This window comes from Halichondria panicea, chromosome 7, assembly GCF_963675165.1.
Source record: "Halichondria panicea chromosome 7, odHalPani1.1, whole genome shotgun sequence".
NCBI lineage: Eukaryota > Metazoa > Porifera > Demospongiae > Suberitida > Halichondriidae > Halichondria > Halichondria panicea.
This window is the reverse complement of record NC_087383.1, coordinates 1719309-1741551: the sequence shown is the minus strand read 5'-3', so window position 1 is coordinate 1741551 and position 22243 is coordinate 1719309. Positions and strand designations below refer to the sequence as shown.

General features: G+C 43.0%; 7 protein-coding genes across 12 annotated transcripts; 3 read left to right on the top strand and 4 right to left on the bottom strand.

The window, feature by feature from the left end:
• Positions 1-49: 49 nt before the first annotated feature.
• On the top strand, positions 50-3222 carry LOC135339111 (E3 ubiquitin-protein ligase RNF220-like; the record flags this gene model as incomplete). 6 transcript variants are annotated; one of them, XR_010395844.1, is given in 9 exon segments in its annotated part: positions 50-258; positions 470-743; positions 976-1075; positions 1169-1286; positions 1494-1568; positions 1760-1848; positions 2477-2709; positions 2793-2909; positions 3010-3222. XR_010395844.1 is itself a non-coding variant. In XM_064535234.1 (6 exon segments), coding segments are annotated over 6 exon segments (848 nt in total), but the record flags the coding sequence as incomplete, so codon positions are not given.
• Positions 3223-3264: 42 nt separating this feature from the next.
• Positions 3265-5163, bottom strand: LOC135339110 (uncharacterized). Its single transcript, XM_064535233.1, has one exon. It carries the CDS (start codon positions 5109-5111, stop codon positions 3330-3332), a length of 1782 nt encoding a protein of 593 aa, XP_064391303.1. The 5' UTR covers positions 5112-5163; the 3' UTR covers positions 3265-3329.
• Positions 5164-5550: 387 nt separating this feature from the next.
• On the bottom strand, positions 5551-7594 carry LOC135339099 (uncharacterized). The gene has a single exon (XM_064535221.1). It carries the CDS (start codon positions 7407-7409, stop codon positions 5613-5615), a length of 1797 nt encoding a protein of 598 aa, XP_064391291.1. The 5' UTR covers positions 7410-7594; the 3' UTR covers positions 5551-5612.
• A 132-nt stretch (positions 7595-7726) lies between these two features.
• LOC135339098 (uncharacterized) lies at positions 7727-9800 on the bottom strand. Its single transcript, XM_064535220.1, has one exon. It carries the CDS (start codon positions 9723-9725, stop codon positions 7920-7922), a length of 1806 nt encoding a protein of 601 aa, XP_064391290.1. The 5' UTR covers positions 9726-9800; the 3' UTR covers positions 7727-7919.
• Positions 9801-9922: 122 nt separating this feature from the next.
• LOC135339105 (arginine kinase Lit v 2-like) lies at positions 9923-11280 on the bottom strand. Its single transcript, XM_064535226.1, has one exon. The coding sequence runs from the start codon at positions 11191-11193 to the stop codon at positions 10024-10026; it is 1170 nt and encodes a 389-aa protein (XP_064391296.1). The 5' UTR covers positions 11194-11280; the 3' UTR covers positions 9923-10023.
• Positions 11281-11293: 13 nt separating this feature from the next.
• Positions 11294-13561, top strand: LOC135339100 (protein FAM178B-like). Its single transcript, XM_064535222.1, has 3 exons — positions 11294-11462; positions 11656-11922; positions 12110-13561. The coding sequence occupies exons 1-3, from the start codon at positions 11319-11321 to the stop codon at positions 13460-13462; spliced, it is 1764 nt and encodes a 587-aa protein (XP_064391292.1). The 5' UTR covers positions 11294-11318; the 3' UTR covers positions 13463-13561.
• Positions 13562-13677: 116 nt separating this feature from the next.
• On the top strand, positions 13678-22171 carry LOC135339096 (ras GTPase-activating protein 1-like). Its single transcript, XM_064535217.1, has 21 exons — positions 13678-13946; positions 14250-14538; positions 14840-14910; positions 15025-15142; positions 15371-15452; positions 15871-16033; positions 16275-16483; positions 16654-16745; positions 16834-16907; positions 17071-17155; positions 17396-17524; positions 17924-18018; positions 18230-18324; positions 18743-18906; positions 19162-19321; positions 19672-19814; positions 20128-20243; positions 20568-20722; positions 21162-21328; positions 21560-21682; positions 21911-22171. The coding sequence occupies exons 1-21, from the start codon at positions 13714-13716 to the stop codon at positions 21992-21994; spliced, it is 2847 nt and encodes a 948-aa protein (XP_064391287.1). The 5' UTR covers positions 13678-13713; the 3' UTR covers positions 21995-22171.
• The last annotated feature ends 72 nt before the right edge of the window (positions 22172-22243 follow it).

Genomic DNA, 22243 nt, shown 5'->3' with positions numbered 1-22243 from the left:
TCACATAAATGCAGCTCTTATCAATTACTCTTCCGTGTTCTCCTCGTAGTGACCAAGTTTACGTCTTCCCCCATTTATTGCCCTATTTGTGAGGTCACCCTTCGTCCCGACACACTGGCTACACATTACGATCAGGAGGTGGCCAGGATACAAGCCCCAATCCTTCCCCCTCGCCAAAGGAAGAGGAGCAGCACACAAGTGGGTGGGGCTCCTAGCAAGAGAAAAAGTGAGCAGCCTCTCTCAGAGAAAGTTCAAATGGTAAGCACTAAATCTTGGAAGGCCCATCTATCTAATCATGCAAACTCTTAGTATGCATTGATCGATCGTAGACAATAGGAAAAGGCTACACTTTTCCCATTTGTGCTTCTTTTTTCTTTAAATGTCATTCCTAACCTTTCCACAGTCATATGCAGTACATGTAGTAGTATCTATTTTACCTCAGGTACTCATTTTGACCCTAATTTCACAGGCACTGGACTCTGTTCGAAGGAAACGTTTCCTGTTTGAGCGTCCCCCTGACCAGCCAGGACCCTCCCACCAGACCACCACCACGAGCACATGCTCTGTGTGTGGTGCTCAATTATCAACCGATGAAGAGACAGCCTCGTTTCACGTGGCCAACTGTCTTGCAGAGAGTGGAGAGACTAATGACGACAGCGAGGATGGAAGCTATGAAGAGTATACTTGGTGCAATGTAACTCGAGTGAGGGCCACCTCTCTACTCAGCCCTCAGGCTAGAGCAAGTAAGTACAGTCAAATGTAACCCATACAATAACCAGGAGCTCTGTGTCTTCATAGCATGTGTTTGGACCTGTGTTAGCAGGCCACCTCTTTATTACAGCCCTTGTTGATCTACCCAAGGGTGGCTGCTATAGACAGGTTTCGCTGTAAATACTACGTTGGTACAATTACATTGTAGCTCTTATTATAGTAATTATCTCAATCAAAATGTGCATGTGTGCCTCTATCCCACAGACATTTTTAATGGGACAGTGATGAGCAGTGCAGGGGACACTAGTATGGACATTGAGGTGGATGTGGAGGAGGATGATACAGCAACGTACGGTCCCGCGCAGTATCCTGTTGTCATGGCAATAATCATCTACTAGTAATCTATTTGTCTACTCGTTGCTGTATTTGTGTGTTTGATTCCTTAATGAGATTAAAGATTTAGTGAGACCCATGTACAAAATTCTATTTTGGACCATTCCACTGGTGGTGAAGATAACGAAGTTGTAAAGTCAAATTCTGGTACCTCTACTTCAGTGCAATGTCTAATCTGCATGGTGAGCGTATGTATATAGTGACAAATTTCTAGGGGCATTGTTTTTCAGTTTTTGCGGGTTACCTCAACCTCGAAAATGATGGTTGCGTAAAAATGTGTGTAAAGGATAATTCTTGAATTTGGCACTAAGCCATTGTGCGGTATTTTTCTTTTGTCCGTAAATATAAAGAGTCTACACATGAGTTTATGGGTACCACCCTCCCCTCAGGGTGGCTACACTGAACCTCTTGTCTCTGTGCTGTGCTGGCACGTCTACTGTGAGAAGTGCTGGTTGCAAGCACTGGTAAGTGTTCCTATATATACAAGAAATACCCTAAGCAACTATGTCTCTTGAAAGTAGTGCGTTCTCTATACACTATTATAGTTACTACATCATACATGTACCCTCAAAAATTAGCTCAGCGCAGAAAAAAAGCACAAAAGTACATTCATTAATTATTACCCCCTCCTCTCCCCCCCCCCACACACACACAGAAAGCTCAAAAGCTCTGTCCCAAGTGCAAGAGGATCACATGTGCTGGCGATCTCCGACGAATATTTCTATGAACACATGCATCGCTTAGGTACAAAATAGCTCAAGTTTCCCTGTCCCCGTTTGTCTGTGGTTTCAGCATTTCAATTTCACTGTACATGTATAATTATTGTTTCTACTTGTTATAAAAATTGCATTCTTGCAAATTCTTGTAACTACTGCTAAGTTGATTACACTCAAACAAGAGGTTACGATTTGACTGGTGCATGCATGTATGGGATATCGTGTTTTGAGAATAGTATAATTATAGTGATCAGTGATACACAGTATTTTGTGTGCCAGTTAGATCTAGCTATTAAATCATGATGACTGTCCTTCTAAACGTGTTCTTACACTACTTCTCCTCTATATATACATCTATATATACTTGCATTGTGAGTGGTGTTAGCTAGTGGTTAGCCATAGACTGTAGTGAAATATAATAACTCCAGATATCTTCAGAAACTGCCCACAGAGAGTGCATGCATGAGGTTCATGTGATAGTCTGTTCCGTCTAAGTTAGTCTGAAATAAGGTTCCATGTAACAGTGCATGGACCAGACAATGGATACTCCTCTTGAACTTCGAAAGCCTATCGTTAATTAATTGGTGTAATTATCCGTTAATTGGTATGTTGGTCATAAACATACATAGCCGTTTATATACATGATTTTTTAACAGAATGAGGTGCAGTTGAAAATTAAGATGCTGGACAGAGACCTGAGTGGGCAGGATGATTTGGTTGATGTCTTCCTCATCAACATCACTGCTTTGGTGGGAGTGCTCTTACCTCCTCAGACATACAGAGGAGTCTACTTTGTTTTACAAGAAGTTCCCGTACCATCCGACCAACACCACCTTTGACCCCCAGCTATCGCTGAGCAGTGAGGACATTACCTTCTTCAAGGAGAATGGTACAAACTAGCCACCAATCCATTATTATAAGTTGAGTTATGACGTGCATTGGGTATTGCAGCTTGTGACCCAGTCTATACAGGACCTAACTGCAACTCTCCACTCAATTCATACTGCACTGGGAATGAGTGAATGGGATCTGTGAATGTGATCCAGGCTTTGCAGGTCCAAGTTGTGATCCGGTTGGTCAAATTGATCGGTAATTGTAACCTCTAATTCCTATACATGCAGTAAATACACCATGGCAACCTCTGAGCTAAAATGCATTATTTTGTGCTCTATTGTTTATCTATATACAGTGAACTCGATAATATAAAGCAACGAGGAGCCTCTTATACGTCGGAGGGATTGGACAGTGTGTGGGTCGTGGTGTTGAGGGTGACTACACTCAAGTGGCCATAGGACCCGTGTATACCTCCTTGGAGACCAAAGAAGAGAGGGAAAAGAGAGAGGCTGGCCATGGACTCTATATATATATATATATATAATTATGGTATTCATGCACTCCTGATGGCATAGAAATTGTAATATATATATGTAGACAATATTGCAAATTTGAGATCTATAAAATTATTAGCATGATGTATATATAAAGCATACACATCTATTACACTTAACATCACTTATAAAGCTTGAACTGATCTGACACGAAACCATCTTCAACTCTTACAAATTCCCATAAAAGTTCATTCTTACTAAAAACAGTCACTCGTCCATAACCGTAAGAGGCTTCAAAGTGCTTTGACCAATCAAAACCTAACAGAGGTGCAGTGTCCAAATGCATTCCAGCAGACCCCACAGTCACATGTAAAACACCATCAGGAGTACACTTCCCTTTGTACACTTGGCACATTCGTTCATAAGAATGGTAGTGTCCAGCTACAAACAAATCCACACCATGTGTGTAAAGCAAATCTTCAATGTCTTTTCTCAAATGTAAGCTAACGTTAAAATCATCTTGATAGTCTTCACTGTTGTATAAAGGGCGATGCCCTGTCACAATTAGCCAGGGGGTGGTCTCACGATCAACGGATTCAAGCGCTCTGTCCAGCCAGATGTACTGATCTGACCCGGGACTTAGACTGTGTTCTGTGCTGAGTTGAATTATGTGAGTAAGTCCGTACTTAAAACTGTACCACCACACACCATTGCCATTATCTGGCATATGAAAACGTTTCGATGTAGGCACTCCACATTCACCACCCGAATCATGACGATAATTGCCCCAAGTCGGATGAAATGAGTTTCCTGAGGGGTTATTCTTGTTGTCACCAGTTGAGCATTGTTCATGGTTGCCCACAGATACCATGTACGGCACACGGCTTGAGAGAGGTTCTATCAGTGTCATCCACTCGTCCCAGCGATATGCTATACCAGTGGCATATGACAGGTCTCCAATATGCAGTATGAATGAGGCTCCTCGTTCGATGTCAGTTAAGACGCGAGCCGCTGTCTGCTCTGAATATTTTGTAATGTCCATGTCTCCGTAGATGTCAAAGGTGAGAGGGAGGTTGGTGCCAGGGTGTGGGGAGGTTCTGAAAGTCATTGTTTCACTGGAGATTCCTGTTCCACTGACTTGATAGTAGTACTGAGTGTTTGGAGTTAAGTCTGTTAGTAAAACATCGTGAAGATAGCCGGGATCGATAAAGTATGCAGACATGTTAGCTGGAGGACCACACATGTCCGATGCTGTGTACGTCCTGGAGATACCAGTAGCTTTGAGGTTAAGATTATCAGGTAATCTGCCATAATGAACAGTGGGAACACATTCTTTTCCAGTTGTCCACTGCACTCGCATTTCATTGTGTTTTTTGGTGAGGGCTAAGTGAATGTGAAGATGAGAATTTTGAGCGTCTATAAAGTGGATCTTGCTGCTAACAGCAACCAGTTTAGTCGCAGTGTCATTGACAAAGTAACGAAATTGACAGTCATTTCTCACATTGTACAGAGTGAATCTAACACTGATGTCTGTTAATGTATTGTTGACCAAGTCTTTAATCCACCAGAAATCAATTGTGTTGAAGTGTGAGGAACGTGCTGGACAATAGAGACCAATCCAGCTATTGTATGCATGGTGATGCAAATTGTTCCATTGAACAGTGACCTCGCCACCATTGGCTACTAGAAGGGGTGAAACAGTTAATCTGATTTTTTCATCGAGTGATTTGATAATCTTGTTCGGAATATAACTTTTAATGGAAATATCTTTTTCTACTTTATCCATGTCCAAAGTTTCATTTCGTATGATGTTGTACAGTCTTTTGCTCAAAAGTGGTTTAATTGTCAATGGATGTGTTACAGAAGATCTAGAATAGAGCTGAGAAGACAGGATCAACAGTGGAATATAACTAACTATGACTGTAGTAATAGCTAAGAAGGGCACCTTGATATGTGTCTTCATGATTCACTTTTTAGCCACAAAAAGGTGACCTCTTCTCTGAATGTTATCATACCTGAATCAATATCTATGGTGATAATAATTATTATGGTAAGGTCGATCTACACGTACATGTAACATTAACACTTTCCAGAGGAAATCTACAGCTTGTTTTCTTCCTCAAAATGTAAATCTGTTTGGCAAATCGTATCATGTCTTGCACCAGAGTGCTCTCAGAGAATCCAAGACGACGCCAGTTGGACACATTGATTCTGGCGATCAGCTCGGCAATCTTTTTTTTTGCATTGAAAATGATAAACCAATTGGGGAACTTCCTATTTCATGCATTTCGGAGGGTTTGGTGATGATATAATTATAATAATGGATTTATGAGAGCCCCGTCTGGGTGACTATACTCTCAAGTAGATCGAGCCCATGTCTGTGTCCTTGGAAACCAAGAAAAGAGGTATGACATAGAAAAGTATGTACATAATTAACATTGTACATAATAATTATTATATAGGATTATAACTTATGAAGTCTGAAATGATCTGACACAAAACCATCTTCAACTCTTACAAATTCCCATAAAAGTTCATTCTTACTAAAAACAGTCACTCGTCCATAACCGTAAGAGGCTTCAAAGTGCTTTGACCAATCAAAACCTAACAGAGGTGCAGTGTCCAAATGCATTCCAGCAGACCCCACAGTTACATGTAAAACACCGTCAGGGGTACACTTCCCTTTGTACACTTGGCAAGTTCGCTCATAAGAATGGTAGTGTCCAGCTACAAACAAATCCACACCATGTGTGTAAAGCAAATCTTCAATGTCTTTTCTCAAATGTAAGCTAACGTTAAAATCATCTTGATAGTCTTCACTGTTGTATAAAGGGCGATGCCCTGTCACAATTAGCCAGGGGGTGGTCTCACGATCGACGGATTGAAGCGCTCTGTCCAGCCAGATGTACTGATCTGACCCGGGACTTAGACTGTGTTCTGTGCTAAGTTGAATTATGTGAGCAAGTCCGTACTTAAAACTGTACCACCACACACCATTGCCATTATCTGGCATATGAAAACGTTTCGATGTAGGCACTCCACATTCACCACCCGAATCATGATGATAATTGCCCCAAATCGGATGAAACGAGTTTCCTGAGGGGTCCTTCTCACTATTGCCAGTAGAGCACTGTTCATTGTTACCCACGGATACCATGTACGGCACACGGCTTGAGAGAGGTTCTATCAGTGTCATCCACTCGTCCCAGCGATATGCTATACCAGTGGCATATGACAGGTCTCCAATATGCAGTATGAATGAGGCTCCTCGTTCGATGTCAGTTAAGACGCGAGCCGCTGTCTGCTCTGAATATTTTGTAATGTCCATGTCTCCGTAGATGTCAAAGGTGAGAGGGAGGTTGCTGCCAGGGTGTGGGGAGGTTCTGAAAGTCATTGTTTCACTGGAGATTCCTGTTCCACTGACTTGATAGTAGTACTGAGTGTTTGGAGTCAAGTCTGTTAGTAAAACATCGTGAAGATAGCCGGGATCGATAAAGTATGCAGACATGTTAGCTGGAGGACCACACATGTCCGATGCTGCGTACGTCCTGGAGATACCAGTAGCTTTGAGGTTAAGATTATCAGGTAATCTGCCATAATGAACAGTGGGAACACATTCTTTTCCAGTTGTCCACTGCACTCGCATTTCATTGTGTTTTTTGGTGAGGGCTAAGTGAACGTGAAGATGAGCTTTTTGAGCGTCTATAAAGTGGATCTTGCTGCTAACAGCAACCAGTTTAGTCGCAGTGTCATTGACAAAGTAACGAAATTGACAGTCTGTTCTGACATTGTACAGAGTGAATCTAACACTGATGTCTGTTTGTGTATTGTCGACCAAGTCTTTAATCCACCAGAAATCAATTGTGTTGAAGTGTGAGGAACGTGCTGGACAATAGAGACCAATCCAGCTATTGTATGCATGGTGATGCAAATTGTTCCATTGAACAGTGACCTCGCCACCATTGGCTACTAGAAGGGGTGAAACAGTTAATCTGATTCTTTCATCGATTGATTTGATAACCTTGTTCGGAACATAATTTCTAATGGAAAGCTCTTTTTCCACTTCGTTTATATCCAAATGATCATTTCGTGTTATTTTATCCATGCTGTTGTACAGTCTTCGGCTCAAAAGTGGTTTAATTGTCAATGGATGTGTTACAGAAGATCTAGAATAGAGCTGAGAAGACAGGATCATCAGTGGAATATAACCAACTATGACTGTAGTAATAGCTAAGAAGGCCACCTTGATATATGTCCTCATGATTCACTTTTTAGCCACAAAAAGGCCTCTTCTCTTTAGGTTGAATGTTATCATACCTGAATGGTATATTTAATTAATAAAATTATTATAGTAAGGTCCTACATAGCCTCGAAACCAGGCCCCTCATACAGATCTACACATACATGTAACATTAACACTTTCCAGAGGAAATTTACAGCTTGTTTTCTTATCGTATCATGTCATGTCTTGCACCAGAGTGCTCTCAGAGAATCCAAGACGACACCACTTCGACACATCGATTCTGGCGATGAGCTCGGCAACTGATCTTATTTTGCATTGAACCAATGATAAACCAATTGAGGAACTTCCTATTTCATACATTTCGGAGGGCCAGATTAGACAGTTTGGTGACGATAATATAATAATGGATTTATGAGAGCCCCGTCTGGGTGACTACTCTCAAGTGGGCCCATGTCTGTCTCCTTGGAGACCAAGAAGAGAGGTATAATTATGATGACATAGAAAAGTATGACACTATTTCTACATTGATTATAAATAATTCAACTTATGAAGCCTGAAATGATCTGACACAAAACCATCTTCAACTCTTACAAATTCCCATAAAAGTTCATTCTTACTAATAATAGTCACTCGTCCGTAACCATAAGAGGCTTCATAGTGCTTTGACCAATCGAAACCCAACAGAGGTGCAGGTTCCAAATACATTCCAGCACACCCCACAGTCACATGTAAAACACCATCAGGAGTACACTTCCCTTTATACACTTGGCAAGTTCGCTCATAAGAATGGTAGTGTCCAGCTACAAACAAATCCACACCATGTGTGTGAAGCAAATCATCAATGTCTCTTCTCAAATATAAGCTAACGTTAAAGTCATCTTGATGGCCTACACTGTTGTATAAAGGACGATGCCCTGTCACAATTAGCCAGGGGGTGGTCTCACGATCGACGGATTCAAGCGCTCTCTCTAGCCAGATGTACTGATCTGACCCGGGACTTAGACTGTGTTCTGTGCTGAGTTGAATTATGTGAGTAAGTCCGTACTTAAAACTGTACCACCACACACCGTTGCCATTATCTGGCATATGAAAACGTTTCGATGTAGGCATTCCACATTCACCACCCGAATCATGACGATAATTGCCCCAAGTCGGATGAAACGAGTTTCCTGAGGGGTTATTCTTGTTGTCACCAGTTGAGCATTGTTCATGGTTACCCACAGATACCATGTACGGCACACGGCTTGAGAGAGGTTCTATCAGTGTCATCCACTCGTCCCAGCGATATGCTATACCAGTGGCATATGACAGGTCTCCAATATGCAGTATGAATGAGGCTCCTCGTTCGATGTCAGTTAAGACGCGAGCCGCTGTCTGCTCTGAATATTTTGTAATGTCCATGTCTCCGTAGATGTCAAAGGTGAGAGGGAGGTTGCTGCCAGGGTATGGGGAGGTTCTGAAAGTCATTGTTTCACTGGAGATTCCTGTTCCACTGACTTGATAGTAGTACTGAGTGTTTGGAGTCAAGTCTGTTAGTAAAACATCGTGAAGATAGCCAGGATTGATAAAGTATGCAGACATGTTAGCTGGAGGACCACACATGTCCGATGCTGCGTACGTCCTGGAGATACCAGTAGCTTTGAGGTTAAGATTATCAGGTAATCTGCCATAATGAACAGTGGGAACACATTCTTTTCCAGTTGTCCACTGCACTCGCATTTCATTGTGTTTGTTGGTGAGGGCTAAGTGAACGTGAAGATGAGAATTTTGAGCGTCTATAAAGTGGATCTTGCTGCTAACAGCAACCAGTTTAGTCGCAGTGTCATTGACAAAGTAACGAAATTGACAGTCAGTTCTCACATTGTACAGAGTGAATCTAACACTGATGTATGTCTGTGTATTGTCAACCAAGTCTTTAATCCACCAGAAATCAATTGTGTTGAAGTGTGAGGAACGTGCTGGACAATAGAGACCAATCCAGCTATTGCATGTATGGTGATGCAAATTGTTCCATTGAACAGTGACCTCGCCACCATTGGCTACTAGAAGGGGTGAAACAGTTAATCTGATTTTTTCATCGATTGATTTGATAACCTTGTTCGGAACATAATTTCTAATGGAAAGCTCTTTTTCCACTTCGTTCATATCCAAATGATCATTTCGTGTTATTTTATCCATGCTGTTGTACAGTCTTCGACTCAAAAGTGGTTTAATTGTCAATGGATGTGTTACAGAAGATCTAGAATAGAGCTGAGGAGACAGGATCATCAGTGGAATATAACCAACTATGACTGTAGTAATAGCTAAGAAGGGCACCTTGAGACATGTCTTCATGCTCAATTAGCTACAAAAGGTGACCTCTTCCAACTCCTACCGGTATACCATCGACAATACAGAGATCCCAGACTCAGAGGAGGTCGATATGCATGCGTGCACGGAATCACTACAAGTTCAGAGCATTATTTTGATGGTAAACAATGATTATATAATATGACATCATCTGCATCGGCAGGTAATTAATTAGCCATACATTTGGATAAAAATAATAACATGAGATGTATAAAACTAGAATTATAAACCTAACTAGATCTACACAGAAAAGTCTACAGTTCAGTCAGTTTCTAGGGGAGTTCTACAGCTTGTCTTCTTCCTCGGAAATGTAGTTGGCAAATCGGATCATGTCTTGTACCAGAGTGCTCTCAGAGAACCCAAGACGACGCCAGTTGGACACATCGATTCTGTCGATCACCTCTGAGTGCTCGCCAGTCGATCCTCGCACTTGGCAGTTCCTCGTACGAGCCAAGGTATCGAGTTTCTCGAATCCCCATGCTTTGATCAATTTGGGTACAAGGATATGCACAGATCCTCTCATTCCCGTTCCGATGTTGGTGGGGCAGCAGGTCACCATTCCAAGGTAAGGATCCTTCATGAAGACCTCATCTCGACCAGTCGCCTCCTTCAGGCCATTCTCGATCGCTTTGATTCCACTGGAGAGTCTTGAAAAGACAGAGCGTACGTCACCTCCTTGCTCCATCGAGATGATTCGAAGATGGTCGCCTTCGTTAATCCACAAGAGGAATTTTTTGTCCTTGGAAACAAAGATTCCTCGTCCATGAGGCCAGTCCTGATGGTAGCCGCTGGCAGCTTGCATTTTATCCTTGCCACGGAATAGAAAGTGGTCGTCGATTAACTGTTGACGTTGGGCATCGGACATTGTCGTGTGACGGAAGAAATCTCCTTTGAGGTCCTCGGGTAGTCTTGAAAACACCTTTTCCATGTGCTCAGCAATCTCTTCGCGAGTGGCTCGAGTGCCAGCAGGGTTGAGTGGATAAAAAGAGAGATTTCTAGCAACTCGGATTCGAGTGGAGATAATCTTTGCTTTTGCAGAGGCCGTCAGATCTTCGGTGATTTTCTCGACATCCATATCGGTGACATGTTTCATGGAGCCGTCCATTTTGTAGCCGATATGATAGGCCTCAATGACGGGATGAAAAAGCTCCTTGTAGAGAGTGTAGGACTCCATATCCCCAGCATGACAGCCAACAAAAGAAGTAGGATACATCGTGCCAGTGTTGATAGCCCGGGCAATGGTCCAACCGCCGGAGGCAGTTTTGCGATCTTTAAGCTTCTCAAAGATTTCCTTTGTGATTGCTTGACACATCAAGCTTGTCTTCCCCCCCTGAGCCTTGTATTCCGTAATCTTCTGAGGCCATCGATTTTCTTTCAGGTCCTCGTCCAAGATGAGATCGAAGAAAGGATCGATAGTTTTCTCTGCGGCCATATTGGAAGTACTGCAACCCATCAAAAAACGACAAACAGCTTTTTATAAGGGCTACAGGCGTCAAGGAATGCAAGCAGTAACCTTAGCTACAAAAGCACCACTCCCTGTTTGTGATACAACGCCCACCCACCAAACTTGGGTTGCGCATGCGCAGAAATGACGGCATGGCTGGACTGCTAGAAGATTCAGACTCGAACTCTGGTGAGAGCTTGAGGTCCATAGAAAGTGATGAAGACCCTCTTCTGCCCTCATATGCAGATGTCATCCGTTCACCTTCTAAAAAAATTAAGGTGTGATCTCATGGCACGTACATGTGCCTGTGTACTAGTCTGGCCACACCCTCCCCAATTAATCCTTGTATTGACAACGAGTCTGGGACGAAGACTACTTGTGCATACAACTTATGGTTTAATGATTATATATAGGGCCTCTATTCCGAGAGTATATTTATTTGCCATCTACCCACCCCGCCTCTCATTCCAGGTTGAACCACCTGCTGTCAAGATACCCGGACCCATATCCTCATTGCTGATCGGCTCTACCCAATGTAGTCCATCACATGACAGTATACCTCCACCTCCACCTCCACCTCCACCCCCCCTTGAAGACTCCCTTCAAGACTCCCTTGAAGACTCCCCTCTGAAGATGGGTCATGATCACAAGAAGGCTATAAAGAAAGGAGAGAAACTATCCAAGAAGATGAGGCAGCTATCCGAGAGTGGCAGGATGAGGAAAGATATGACAGAAAAAGTGAGAAGAAGTGTACTTATAGAGGTGTCTCTTATGCACGTATGCAAGGTTTCAAAATGTACACTACAGTCATTTATATAGGAATTATCTTCAAAGGCTTTTTTGAAAAACATTGTGGTTTTGCAGTTTGCTAGTACACTACAGTTGCTGATTTCCTGCTAGTAGTAATATTGTGGTTTTCATGCAGTTGGAGAAGTACAAGTCCCAAGGAGGTATTCTCGGGTTGAGCAAGATACTGGAGGACCAGGGCCCAGAAGAAGATGAATTATTAGACAATGTCGGACTCTCATCACTTGACTCTGACTCTGTTTCCGAGCTACCAAAGTTGGACTCCATTGACGATACGCCCTCTCTCCCTCTAAATCCACCGGGGAAGTCCCTGTTCGTCAACCCCCCTTTGCTGATTGAAGAATTGTATCCCCCATGTGCTGAAATAACTCCCCAGGAAGGACCACTAGAAGGCATGAAGCGAATGTTACTCTCCCAAGATTCAACGGAGGGGTTAACTCTACTGCTTACGAGTGAATGGCTTGGACTGTGTTACAAAGAGAACCCATGCCCTTTGTCTATATGGCAGTGGCTGTTCCAGATCATGTGCCGATCATGTGATCAGCTCCTCTCCAAAGGAGCTTTCTCGAACCTTGTCGATCTTGTCAAAAGAGCTAAAGCAATTAATCAAGTTGACTCAATATTTTCTCCATCTATGGCTGACGTTATTGATATCCTAGTAACCTTAGGTGTTGACAGAGAGAGATTATCGAGAAACGACCTCCCTCATCAAGAAAATGACAATGTATTTGAATCATCGCAATCGATCTTTGTTAACCTCTGTCTACTTCTTCGTTATTTGAGACTGTGTGTGGAGACATGCCCCGAACACTACACTGTGGAGGAGCTAGAAGAATTGATTATGATCATTTTCAATATTTCTCTCGATACGAATGTCCACCAAGAAGTGATACCTCACGATATTACAGTCTGTATTGGATCTCTCGTTACAGCTATTCCATCTTCCCACTGGGCATGCTCAGTAGAACGCTTAGCTTCCAGCTTATCCACCCTGAGTGTACATCACCATGACAAACTGTACATTGCAAGGTTGATCACTGGAATGACTGACAGACTGTCTACTCTGCAATTTTCTGTTTGCAGAAAAAGTATCGAATCTTTACTCGCAAAAATGCCTTCGACAAGTACACAAACAAGCACCGAATTTGCAAGATCGATACTGGTGTACTATTATAGTCTGAAATCTCCGAATTTTGATTACGAAATGTGCTACAAAACACGATCAATTCTGGCCATGCTGTCTCTCTTCATGAACATTTCTCGACTGGTGTGGAGTGACTCGAAATTAGAGAAGGAATTTGCGCAGCTATTGGGTGTATTGTCGGACAAGGTGCGTGACCACCCTAACTATCCGGAAAGAGGAGTTGTGAAAGATTTGCTTATACAAATGAAGCTCGAATTTGAAGGACAGAAAAGCATCAAAAGACAAACTGGCATGAATGCATATACAACGTATAAAAATGACCTCTAACTGTTATTGTCATAATTGACCTTACAATTTCAGCAATAAAATTAATTCCTTTCCTACTGCATTACTTTATACTCTTTATCAATTATAACAATGTTGTTCGATCGGGAAAAGCAATGGAATAAGAGGCAGTGAACACATGTACACCTTGCCATATATAAGCTTTTAGTTCCCAAGTGCACGGTATCAGAGCTCTGGCATGGTATGGTCTATATAGCCACGCCCAGCCCACACCCACAGTTTGCTTTAGGAAGATGGCGACTGGAAATACTTGGTGGGCAGAAGAGAGCGATGATAGACCTCTCTCCGGTCGGCAGGCCGAGGTGGACGTGGACGACACGCTCCCAGAGCCCATCTACATCAAGAACTCTGATTTGGCGGAGATGAGGCGATATATGAACCGCCTAGACGTCGATGATGATGTGTTCTCTGGAGATGAGGAAGATGAGGAGGGCAATCTGAACCTGACTGCACCACCCCTAGAGTCGTGAGTGTTCTGTATATATGCACACACATGGGCCTACTAAAGCTAAAGGTAGTCTCAAAAAGAGTGAGATAAGAAGGAATACCGTGCTTGGAGATATAGCTGGGTGGATGATATTTTTTTTATTATTTAGTGGCGTCCTTGTTGTTTACAATCAGCAGTTCAATGACCCGTGTCTGTTTGTACTTGATTGCTCTGAGCATGTGTGTTTAGTCTACCCAAGCTTGTCTGTTTCCTACAATACACACTTGTACGCACGCACACACACACACACACACACACACACACACACACACACACACACAGGTGGTTCCATGGCAGAATCAGTCGGCCAACAGCTTGCGAGCGACTGGAATTGATGGGCAAGACAGGCTGCTACCTTGTCAGAGAGAGTATCCACGAGCCCTCTGTGTACATCCTCTGCTATCTCAGTCACACAAGTCATGTGCACCATTTCAAGATCCACTCAAACTGCGGAGACTATTATATCGGAGGGAGGCAGTTCCTGTCGTTAGGTGACCTAATCGGTTTCTATGCCAACTGCTCGTGTATTCTTGAGAATGAGTCGCTGGAGATGCCTGTAGTTCCTCCGAGGGTGAGTAAATACACACACTCTTGAGTATTATCTTAAAGTTACATGTAGGACTCTTACATCATAATTATGATCGATGTCGTGCATATACAATGCTTATAGTGCAGTTGTAGTTATCATAATAGCTGCACTGTTTCTGGCCTAGCTTGTGTACACAGCAGCGCTCTGCTTGTGTGCATTGTCTCGTTCCCTAGAGGTTTAGTGCTCTTAGAATAACATGTACCTCATGATTTGTTAATTTGTACCTTTATCAGCAATTCTATTATGTCGTGTGCAGTTAACATGTTATATATTGCCCCTGTAGCCTGTTACACTGTACATGATGCTAAAGGCAACCAGTGGTCACACCAAAACACCTGCTACGGATGAGCTGAAGTAAGCCAGTCTTTAAAAATGTCGTATTTTCATCAAAACTGCACACTATACGTATAATTATACATGTAGCTACGTGTGTGCTGTGTGTTGATTGTGCTGTTATCTCCTGCACAGTATCCGACCTGGAGAGGTGTTTCTGCTTCTCAGTCGGCTCAACGATGACTGGGTGTGGGGAAGGTCGCAAAGAACGGGAGAAAGTGGGATCATACCCATTGTCATTATGGAGGATGTGGTACGTGTGATAAGTAGCAGCTGTCATTTACTGTACGTTGTACATGTTCTTGAGATCATAAATACATGTATATACATGTACTCAATGTACAGTGCATATTTTGCTGGTGGAGGGCAGAGCAAACACAGACTAGTATAATCTCTTGGACTTTAGTATAGAGTTCTCTCTTAGATATACACACACATGTACTATCAACTTACTGCACCTCCCCTCTCCCTCCTCCCTCAGACGGAGGAAGACCCCAACCTGGGCAAGCCGTGGTTTTACAGCACCATCTCCAGAGAGGGTGCAGTCGAGCTGGTGGAGAGCAGTGAGTCAATGATGCCGTGTGTGGTATCCCTCTATGGTTATACATGTAGCTGTAATAATTGTGTATGATAGGTCACTGGTAACAAATAGACTGCACATATGTTACATACTAATAAATCATAGAGTGTATGCCAAAAGTTAGACATTGCTGCTTACTTGCAAACACACTGTTAGCAGTGAGTCGTTGCATACAGGAAGTATAAACATAGACAGTGCGTTCTCAAATAACACGTCGTAAGTACGCATAGCGTCATCCCCATGCCCATTTCTGCTTGTCAATACTTGCTTGGTCAAAGGGCTCAAGGCCTGCGTAGGAAGCTAATAAGTACGTAGCTGTTAAGTTGTGAAGTCGATAATATTAACTTATCACACCTACACGTTATGATGTACATTTGTAAACTAACTGTCCCTTCCTTCAGGTGATGTTGGCAACTTTATAGTGCGCCTGTCAGGTGGTGTAGGGGGTGGTGCTGACGAGGTCCGCTACTCAATGGCCGTGAGGACTCATGACAGAGTGCAGAGGTTCCTCATCACACGATACATCACTGGCTACTACGTGTTTGGTGGGAGGCCATACAACTCGTGAGTTACTGTGAAAGAAGCAAATTTGTGTGTGGAATTGAAATTGCTTTTTGAAAATAGCCACTCAAAGAAGTTGTTAAAAACAATTGTTATAGACATTTAGGAGCAGTATACATGTACGTGTGTTACTGTACGCATACATTTAAGAAGCATGATTGCAGTGGTCTAAATGTTACTCCCTTGTGAGCATTTCATTCAAAACTATGAATGTGTTTTTGTAACACTCTCTTTCTTCTTTCAGACTCGAGGACATAATAGAGCGTTATCGTAAAGAGGTTATCCTGGATGGACTGAAGCTTGGATCCCCTGTGCTCATGGAGGCAGTGCCGAGTCAGCAGCTGCAGCCGAGAGGACCCCCTGTGATGCCTCGCAAGAGGTCCAACAGCAAGTGTATCACACACGACACCACCATGCCCGGGGATAGGGCAGAGGTTCTTCAGCTCAGGAAAGGTATCGTGATTGTCGATAGCTTCGATTGCCCACAAGAAATTGAATATAATGAAGCATCCTTCTGGAGTGCTCTAGCTCCTTATACAATGTGCATGTACATTTACATGTATGTACCACATGGTGTATTTAGAGCGTGCTGTAGTTATAGGTGCGTGATTATTCTCCCTCAGGCAAAAAGTGCCCAGTGTATGGCAAGTGGAGAGAACTGTACGTGGTGGTCAAGTACCATGAGCAGAAGTTGATATTCTATGAGAATGAAAATGTGAGGCAAAAACTATGACCGGTAGTACAGTACAATGTACATGTGTAGCTGATACTAAAGTGACCCCCCACGTTGTATCCCCCCCCAGAGCCATCGTGCAAAGGGCCTCCTCGACTTGAAACAGTGCAGGGTCTACGCCGTTCACCCCAGTCTCTATGGCAGGTAGGTCTGCTGATACTGACCTCTTGTATAGGTAGCAAAGTATTATACAATTTCTACATTAACAATAGACTTAGTCTAAGATATACATTTTACCCTTGTCATGTATGTGTGTTAATTGCCATGCATGTGTGTCACATGATGCCCTCCCCCCTCGCTCTCGTAGATTGGATTGTTTTGTGGTGATGCTCAAGTTTATGAATGAGCTTTCTTTCCACTACCTGGCTGCTAGTAGCCCAGAGAACGCAAAGGTGAGTCAACCGTTTGCAGCGGCTACTCTATTTCAATAGAAAATTGTTGTCCACATGGCTCAAGTTGTTTGTGACACGTACTGCTGTGGTGTACGTATCAAGAGTGTAATTAAGTCATTAGTTTGAAATGCAGCCCCCAAGTTAGAGTATCCTGTTCTTTTTTAGATTCAAACTCACGTTATATATTGAAGCCACTAACCATAACGTGTGACATTTTGAATTGCCCCCTCCCCCTTGTAGGAGTGGGTGCAGCTGCTACGCCAGTGCACGTCCCAGGGGGTGCGCCCGGAACTGATGGAGATACAACAGAATCGCTCCCTCTCACTCATCATCAAAGAATGTCGAATCATTGCTAAGGGGTGCTCACAGGTACACATGGTCTGATTGAGTAGCTCCTCTTGAATGGTCTGCTTATTTGTCTGTAGCTGTTAAGTGCTTTGTGAACTTGTGTGCAAGTAGTGTAAGTAAGACTGGTAGTATTGTCTTCTTTGTCAATCAATGCCTTTTGAGTCTTACACAATGCTCAGTATCTAACCAGACTGCATGTACTAATCATACACACTGTCATTGTGACTGAGCATCTCTCTTTACAATTTAAAAGTGTCCACAGTTGTCTTCCAGACCCATTAGTCCATTACCTCATCCTACTGACAACACCCTTTCGTTGGCTTCACATTTCTCTTTGTTTGTTAGCTAGGCAAAATACTACTTATATACATGTACATGTACGTGTTTGTGTGCTAACTCTAACTGTGTGTTGTCCTGCAGGTGTTTGCGCTGGTGTATATTGATGGGGTGTGTCTAGGGAGGACCAGGGTCATGCCAGAATCACCCTACATCTTTGATGAGACATTCACTTTTGAGTAAGCCAATGTATGCAGTAGTATAGTAGTAGATTGTCCTCTACAGCTGTCTACTGCTGTTATTGTGACATGTGTGTGTGTGTACTGACAGTTGTTCTACGCCTTCTGTTTTCTATGTATGGGTACAAAAACTGTTTATCAAGCTACTGCATGTACAATCATGTATTGTAGTATGGGAACCACCATCCCCTCCCCCCCCACACACACACAGGGACCTCCCACAGTATGCAGAGACCTTCTCGTGTGATGTCCATTCGAGCAGATCCAAGAGACTGGGCAGTATAGTGGGCAGGGAGAACTGTTTAGGTGAGTAACGTGCTCCACACGGCTGTGAAGCTTGGGCCCCACACAGTCCTATGTAGATACTGAATGTTGTACATGTATGTTTAGAATACACTGTCACAGCTGCACATACTCTGTGTATGTCATTGTGCATGTACTGTATGAATACTGTAAAATATGTCTATTGAGGTCACCCTTGTGCAACACAAATGGCTGTAATAAAGAGGTGGCCTGCTAACACAGGTCCAAACACAGAGACTTTGGGCTGGCTGTATTATAGACTATAAGAGGGTGACCTACATGTACCTACCTACATGTTCATGTTGCTCACAATAGACTGGCTTCACTCTACTGATTCCTGTCAGCTAGGGTGCATGTTGACTATAATTATTGAACCACTATTATGTTAGCTGATTGTGGTTTCCTCTGTGCTATGCCCCAGGGCGTATCCATGTGCACATGTCGGACCTCCCCAATGGCCAGGCTGACGACCGGTGGCACCAACTAATGGGCGGGGCCAAGACACCCAAGGGGAGCGTTCGATTGGTCGCTAACTTCAAGGACCTCGTGATTCTGCCACTGGAGGAGTACAACAATTTGAAAGAGGTACGCAAAATTGTGTATTTCATATTTGTACATGTACAATGTGTGTGGGAAAGTTTATAAAAATACAGAGACGTTATTCTTCCTACAAGCAACATCAATTAGCTTTGTACAAATGATGTACATGCAAGTACATATACAGTCTACAAATTATTGTTTCTTTGTAAATCTCCAAGGACTGTTGTACATACGCCTGTACATACGTTTCCTTGCAACTGCCTAATGAGTGTATGCACCCCCCCCACTCACTCATTTCAGTTGATCTTGTCACCTGACCTCAAGATGATTGAGCTCCTGGCGGTGGTATGTAAGGAGCACCACGCTGAGCTGGCCTCCACCATCGTGCAGATACTCTGCAGCTATGATCAGGTCGTGCCCGTCATATCAGCCTGTCTCGCCAAGTCCATCGAGAAGGAGGGTGAGTGGGTGTGGCTAGTCACATGAAGTTTTTTATGTATACAGGTCGTAAGGTTATATGCACACCATGTAGGTATTGTAATGTGATGATCCTTACCCATTTCCTGCGTATTAATAAGTACATGGGAACCCATAATATTCATGCACTCCTGTATACATGTACATGTATAGCACAATGTGTTGTGAGATTTGTTATCTGTACACTGTAAGTGATCTTCTATTGAACACTGCTTACATTTTACTGTAGTGATTCTTACCCAATTTTCAACTGTCTCGTACCCCAGGCCACATACCGTTCACTATGTAACCCCCCCCCCACACACACACACACACACACCACACCACACACAGAGAACATGGGCACCCTGTTCCGGGCCAGCACTCTCTCCACCATGCTCATGGATCAGTTCATGAAGCTCACTGCAAGCTCGTACCTGCGCTCCATTCTCAAGGGGCCCATCCAGCAGATTATTGAGTGCCCGCAGTCCTGTGAGGTGAGTGGGAAGACATGCAACTATTGTATGCATACATACATACGTACATACATAGTGTTATAGTGTATGTAGGGTTCTATCCCAGGGAGGGGGGGCTTTTCCTTTATACTCTTTATCCCCCCAGTGATCCCTGACATATGATACATGTACATTTTGTGCAGTTGTCTACTGCAATAGCACTGTGTTCACTCTCTTCTGCCTGATATGCTCTATATAATTCTCATAGTTTATTCTTCAAAAACCTTCAATCTAAAGTCTTCATCTACATGAATTTTTTTATTGTATAAACCACTCTATTGTTCCCTCTGTTCAGATCAACCCCAGCTTCCTGGCCAAGGGGGATGACGTGTCTACCAACCTGGCCAGACTAGAGGGTCACCTGCAACACGTCATCTCTGTTATATTCAAGTCTGTCGACTCCTGTCCTCCGTAAGTCACTTACATACAGTATAGCAAATGTGAAGTACACTACACTCTACGATAAGTACTACTAAGTCACTTATAATATATGACTGTCTGTCTGGTGATTTGTGTCTTCCAATCAATAATTTTATGCTAGCTCAATTAGACTTGTACAAACTGTGTTTTCTCACTTACGGAATAGTTGTATGCACTGCACTGTACAATATGTAGCTCATTAAGACATGGCTATAGTACTTGGATTTGTTACATGTGTACCTTCTTTTACTGTATTGTTTCAGAGCTATCAGTGTGTACGTGTCAACTATCATTTTATGTTCCTTATTGTCACAGGACTCTGAGGTTCATCTGTCGTAGTCTCCAGGAGCAGGTGGTAGCAAAATGGCCGTTAGACGACAGTGTTCGTATCCGAGCAGTGAGTGGGTTCCTCTTCCTCCGGTTCGTGTGCCCCGCCCTCCTCAAGCCGCAGCTCTTTGATCTTATCAGTGGTGAGTAGTCTTGTGTGAGAGTACAGTGAATCTATTATCGTATAGCGCTTGATTCGAGGAACTAACATTTTGTGGATTGCTCAAAATAAGTATTTTGCAGATATTGTTTTTGAGGATAGAGGTTAAAATGACCACACCCCTAAAGTAGAGACTTTACAGTATACAATGATTCCAGGAACTAAAATTTTGAAGTTCAAGGTCAACTGCGAAATTTTAGTGCCTTGAAAAAATTAAGCGCTATACTGTATAAGGTAACCCCATAAGCAGGCCCCCCTGTGTATTACAGCCACTGTTAGTCAGCCCATGGGTTGACGCTGTATACAACTAGGTTTCAATGTTACAACAATTGCGAATAGTGATACTTTAATTAGCACACTAACACTTTACTGTACACTCAATGAAAACCACACCTTATCCCCCGCCCACTCCACCCACGCAGAGAACCCCAGCCCTAAGGCAGATCGTGCTCTGAAGCTGGTGACAAAAGGAGTGCAGAACTTGGCCAATCTTGTGGAGTTTAAGAAGAAGGAGGACTTTACAATGTCTCTCAATCCTTTCATACTCAAAAACAGCGACCACATGAGGAAGTTCGTGGATGACTTGGCGGTACGTTTTGGCCGAGTACAAAGAGATTGTAGCTATGGATTTGTTCTAAGCTTAAAGTTCAGCCTCTTAAAATTGTTGAACTATCGCTCACTTTGTTGCTTAATTGCCAGTTAATCACTTAAGACCTTGCACTAAATCACAACTAAGTGGCCGATTAATTTGACCAACAAAGTAGCTTATTAATCCTTGAACTTACAATGTGTTGAGATTTGTGTACCCTCCCTTGCACAGAGCTACAGTCAGCAACCTCCCTCCATAGCACTAGACACTGCCAACCCCAGGAGAGACCTGGCCACCATTCACAACCTCTGCTCCACCTATGAGAAGAGTCTCTCTGCCTTGCTCAAGACAGAGGTGAATTACATGACGTTGTAGAACGTACTCTATATAATTTTTATTGCATCAATAGCTACATGTGATTTATTAACAATGTGTGTACAGTGATGTGTACTGGTCATTGTCTGTCTGAGTGGTCTAGTGTGCTCTAAAATTGATGAAATTTCCGACAAATCTTTGCCCCTCATTTTGTGCAACGTGCCGTGTATGTTTTCTTTTTATGTCTGTTTGTTTTATTCCTTCCAGCCTGATGCCAAGAAGCTTTTAGGAGTCATGCAAACTTTGAGGGTGACGGAAAAGAAGTACACCAATAAAGCTGCAGCTACATAGCCACCGGACATGTCAATTACATCATCTGTTTGTTTGTGTGTTATTTTCAATGGTTAGTTTCTGATCAGACTTTGTCAGTCTCCTATAATTATTATATTGTAGAGCAACTCTCTGAGTTGTTTGATTTGTACTTGTACACTAAGTGTCACTGGTATTGCATTTTGTTTTATTGTACAACTTCAAAAGATGGGAGGCGAACCACGCCAATCTAGAAGCAGTCCAGGAGGGTATTCCCCTCGCCAAGAAAGA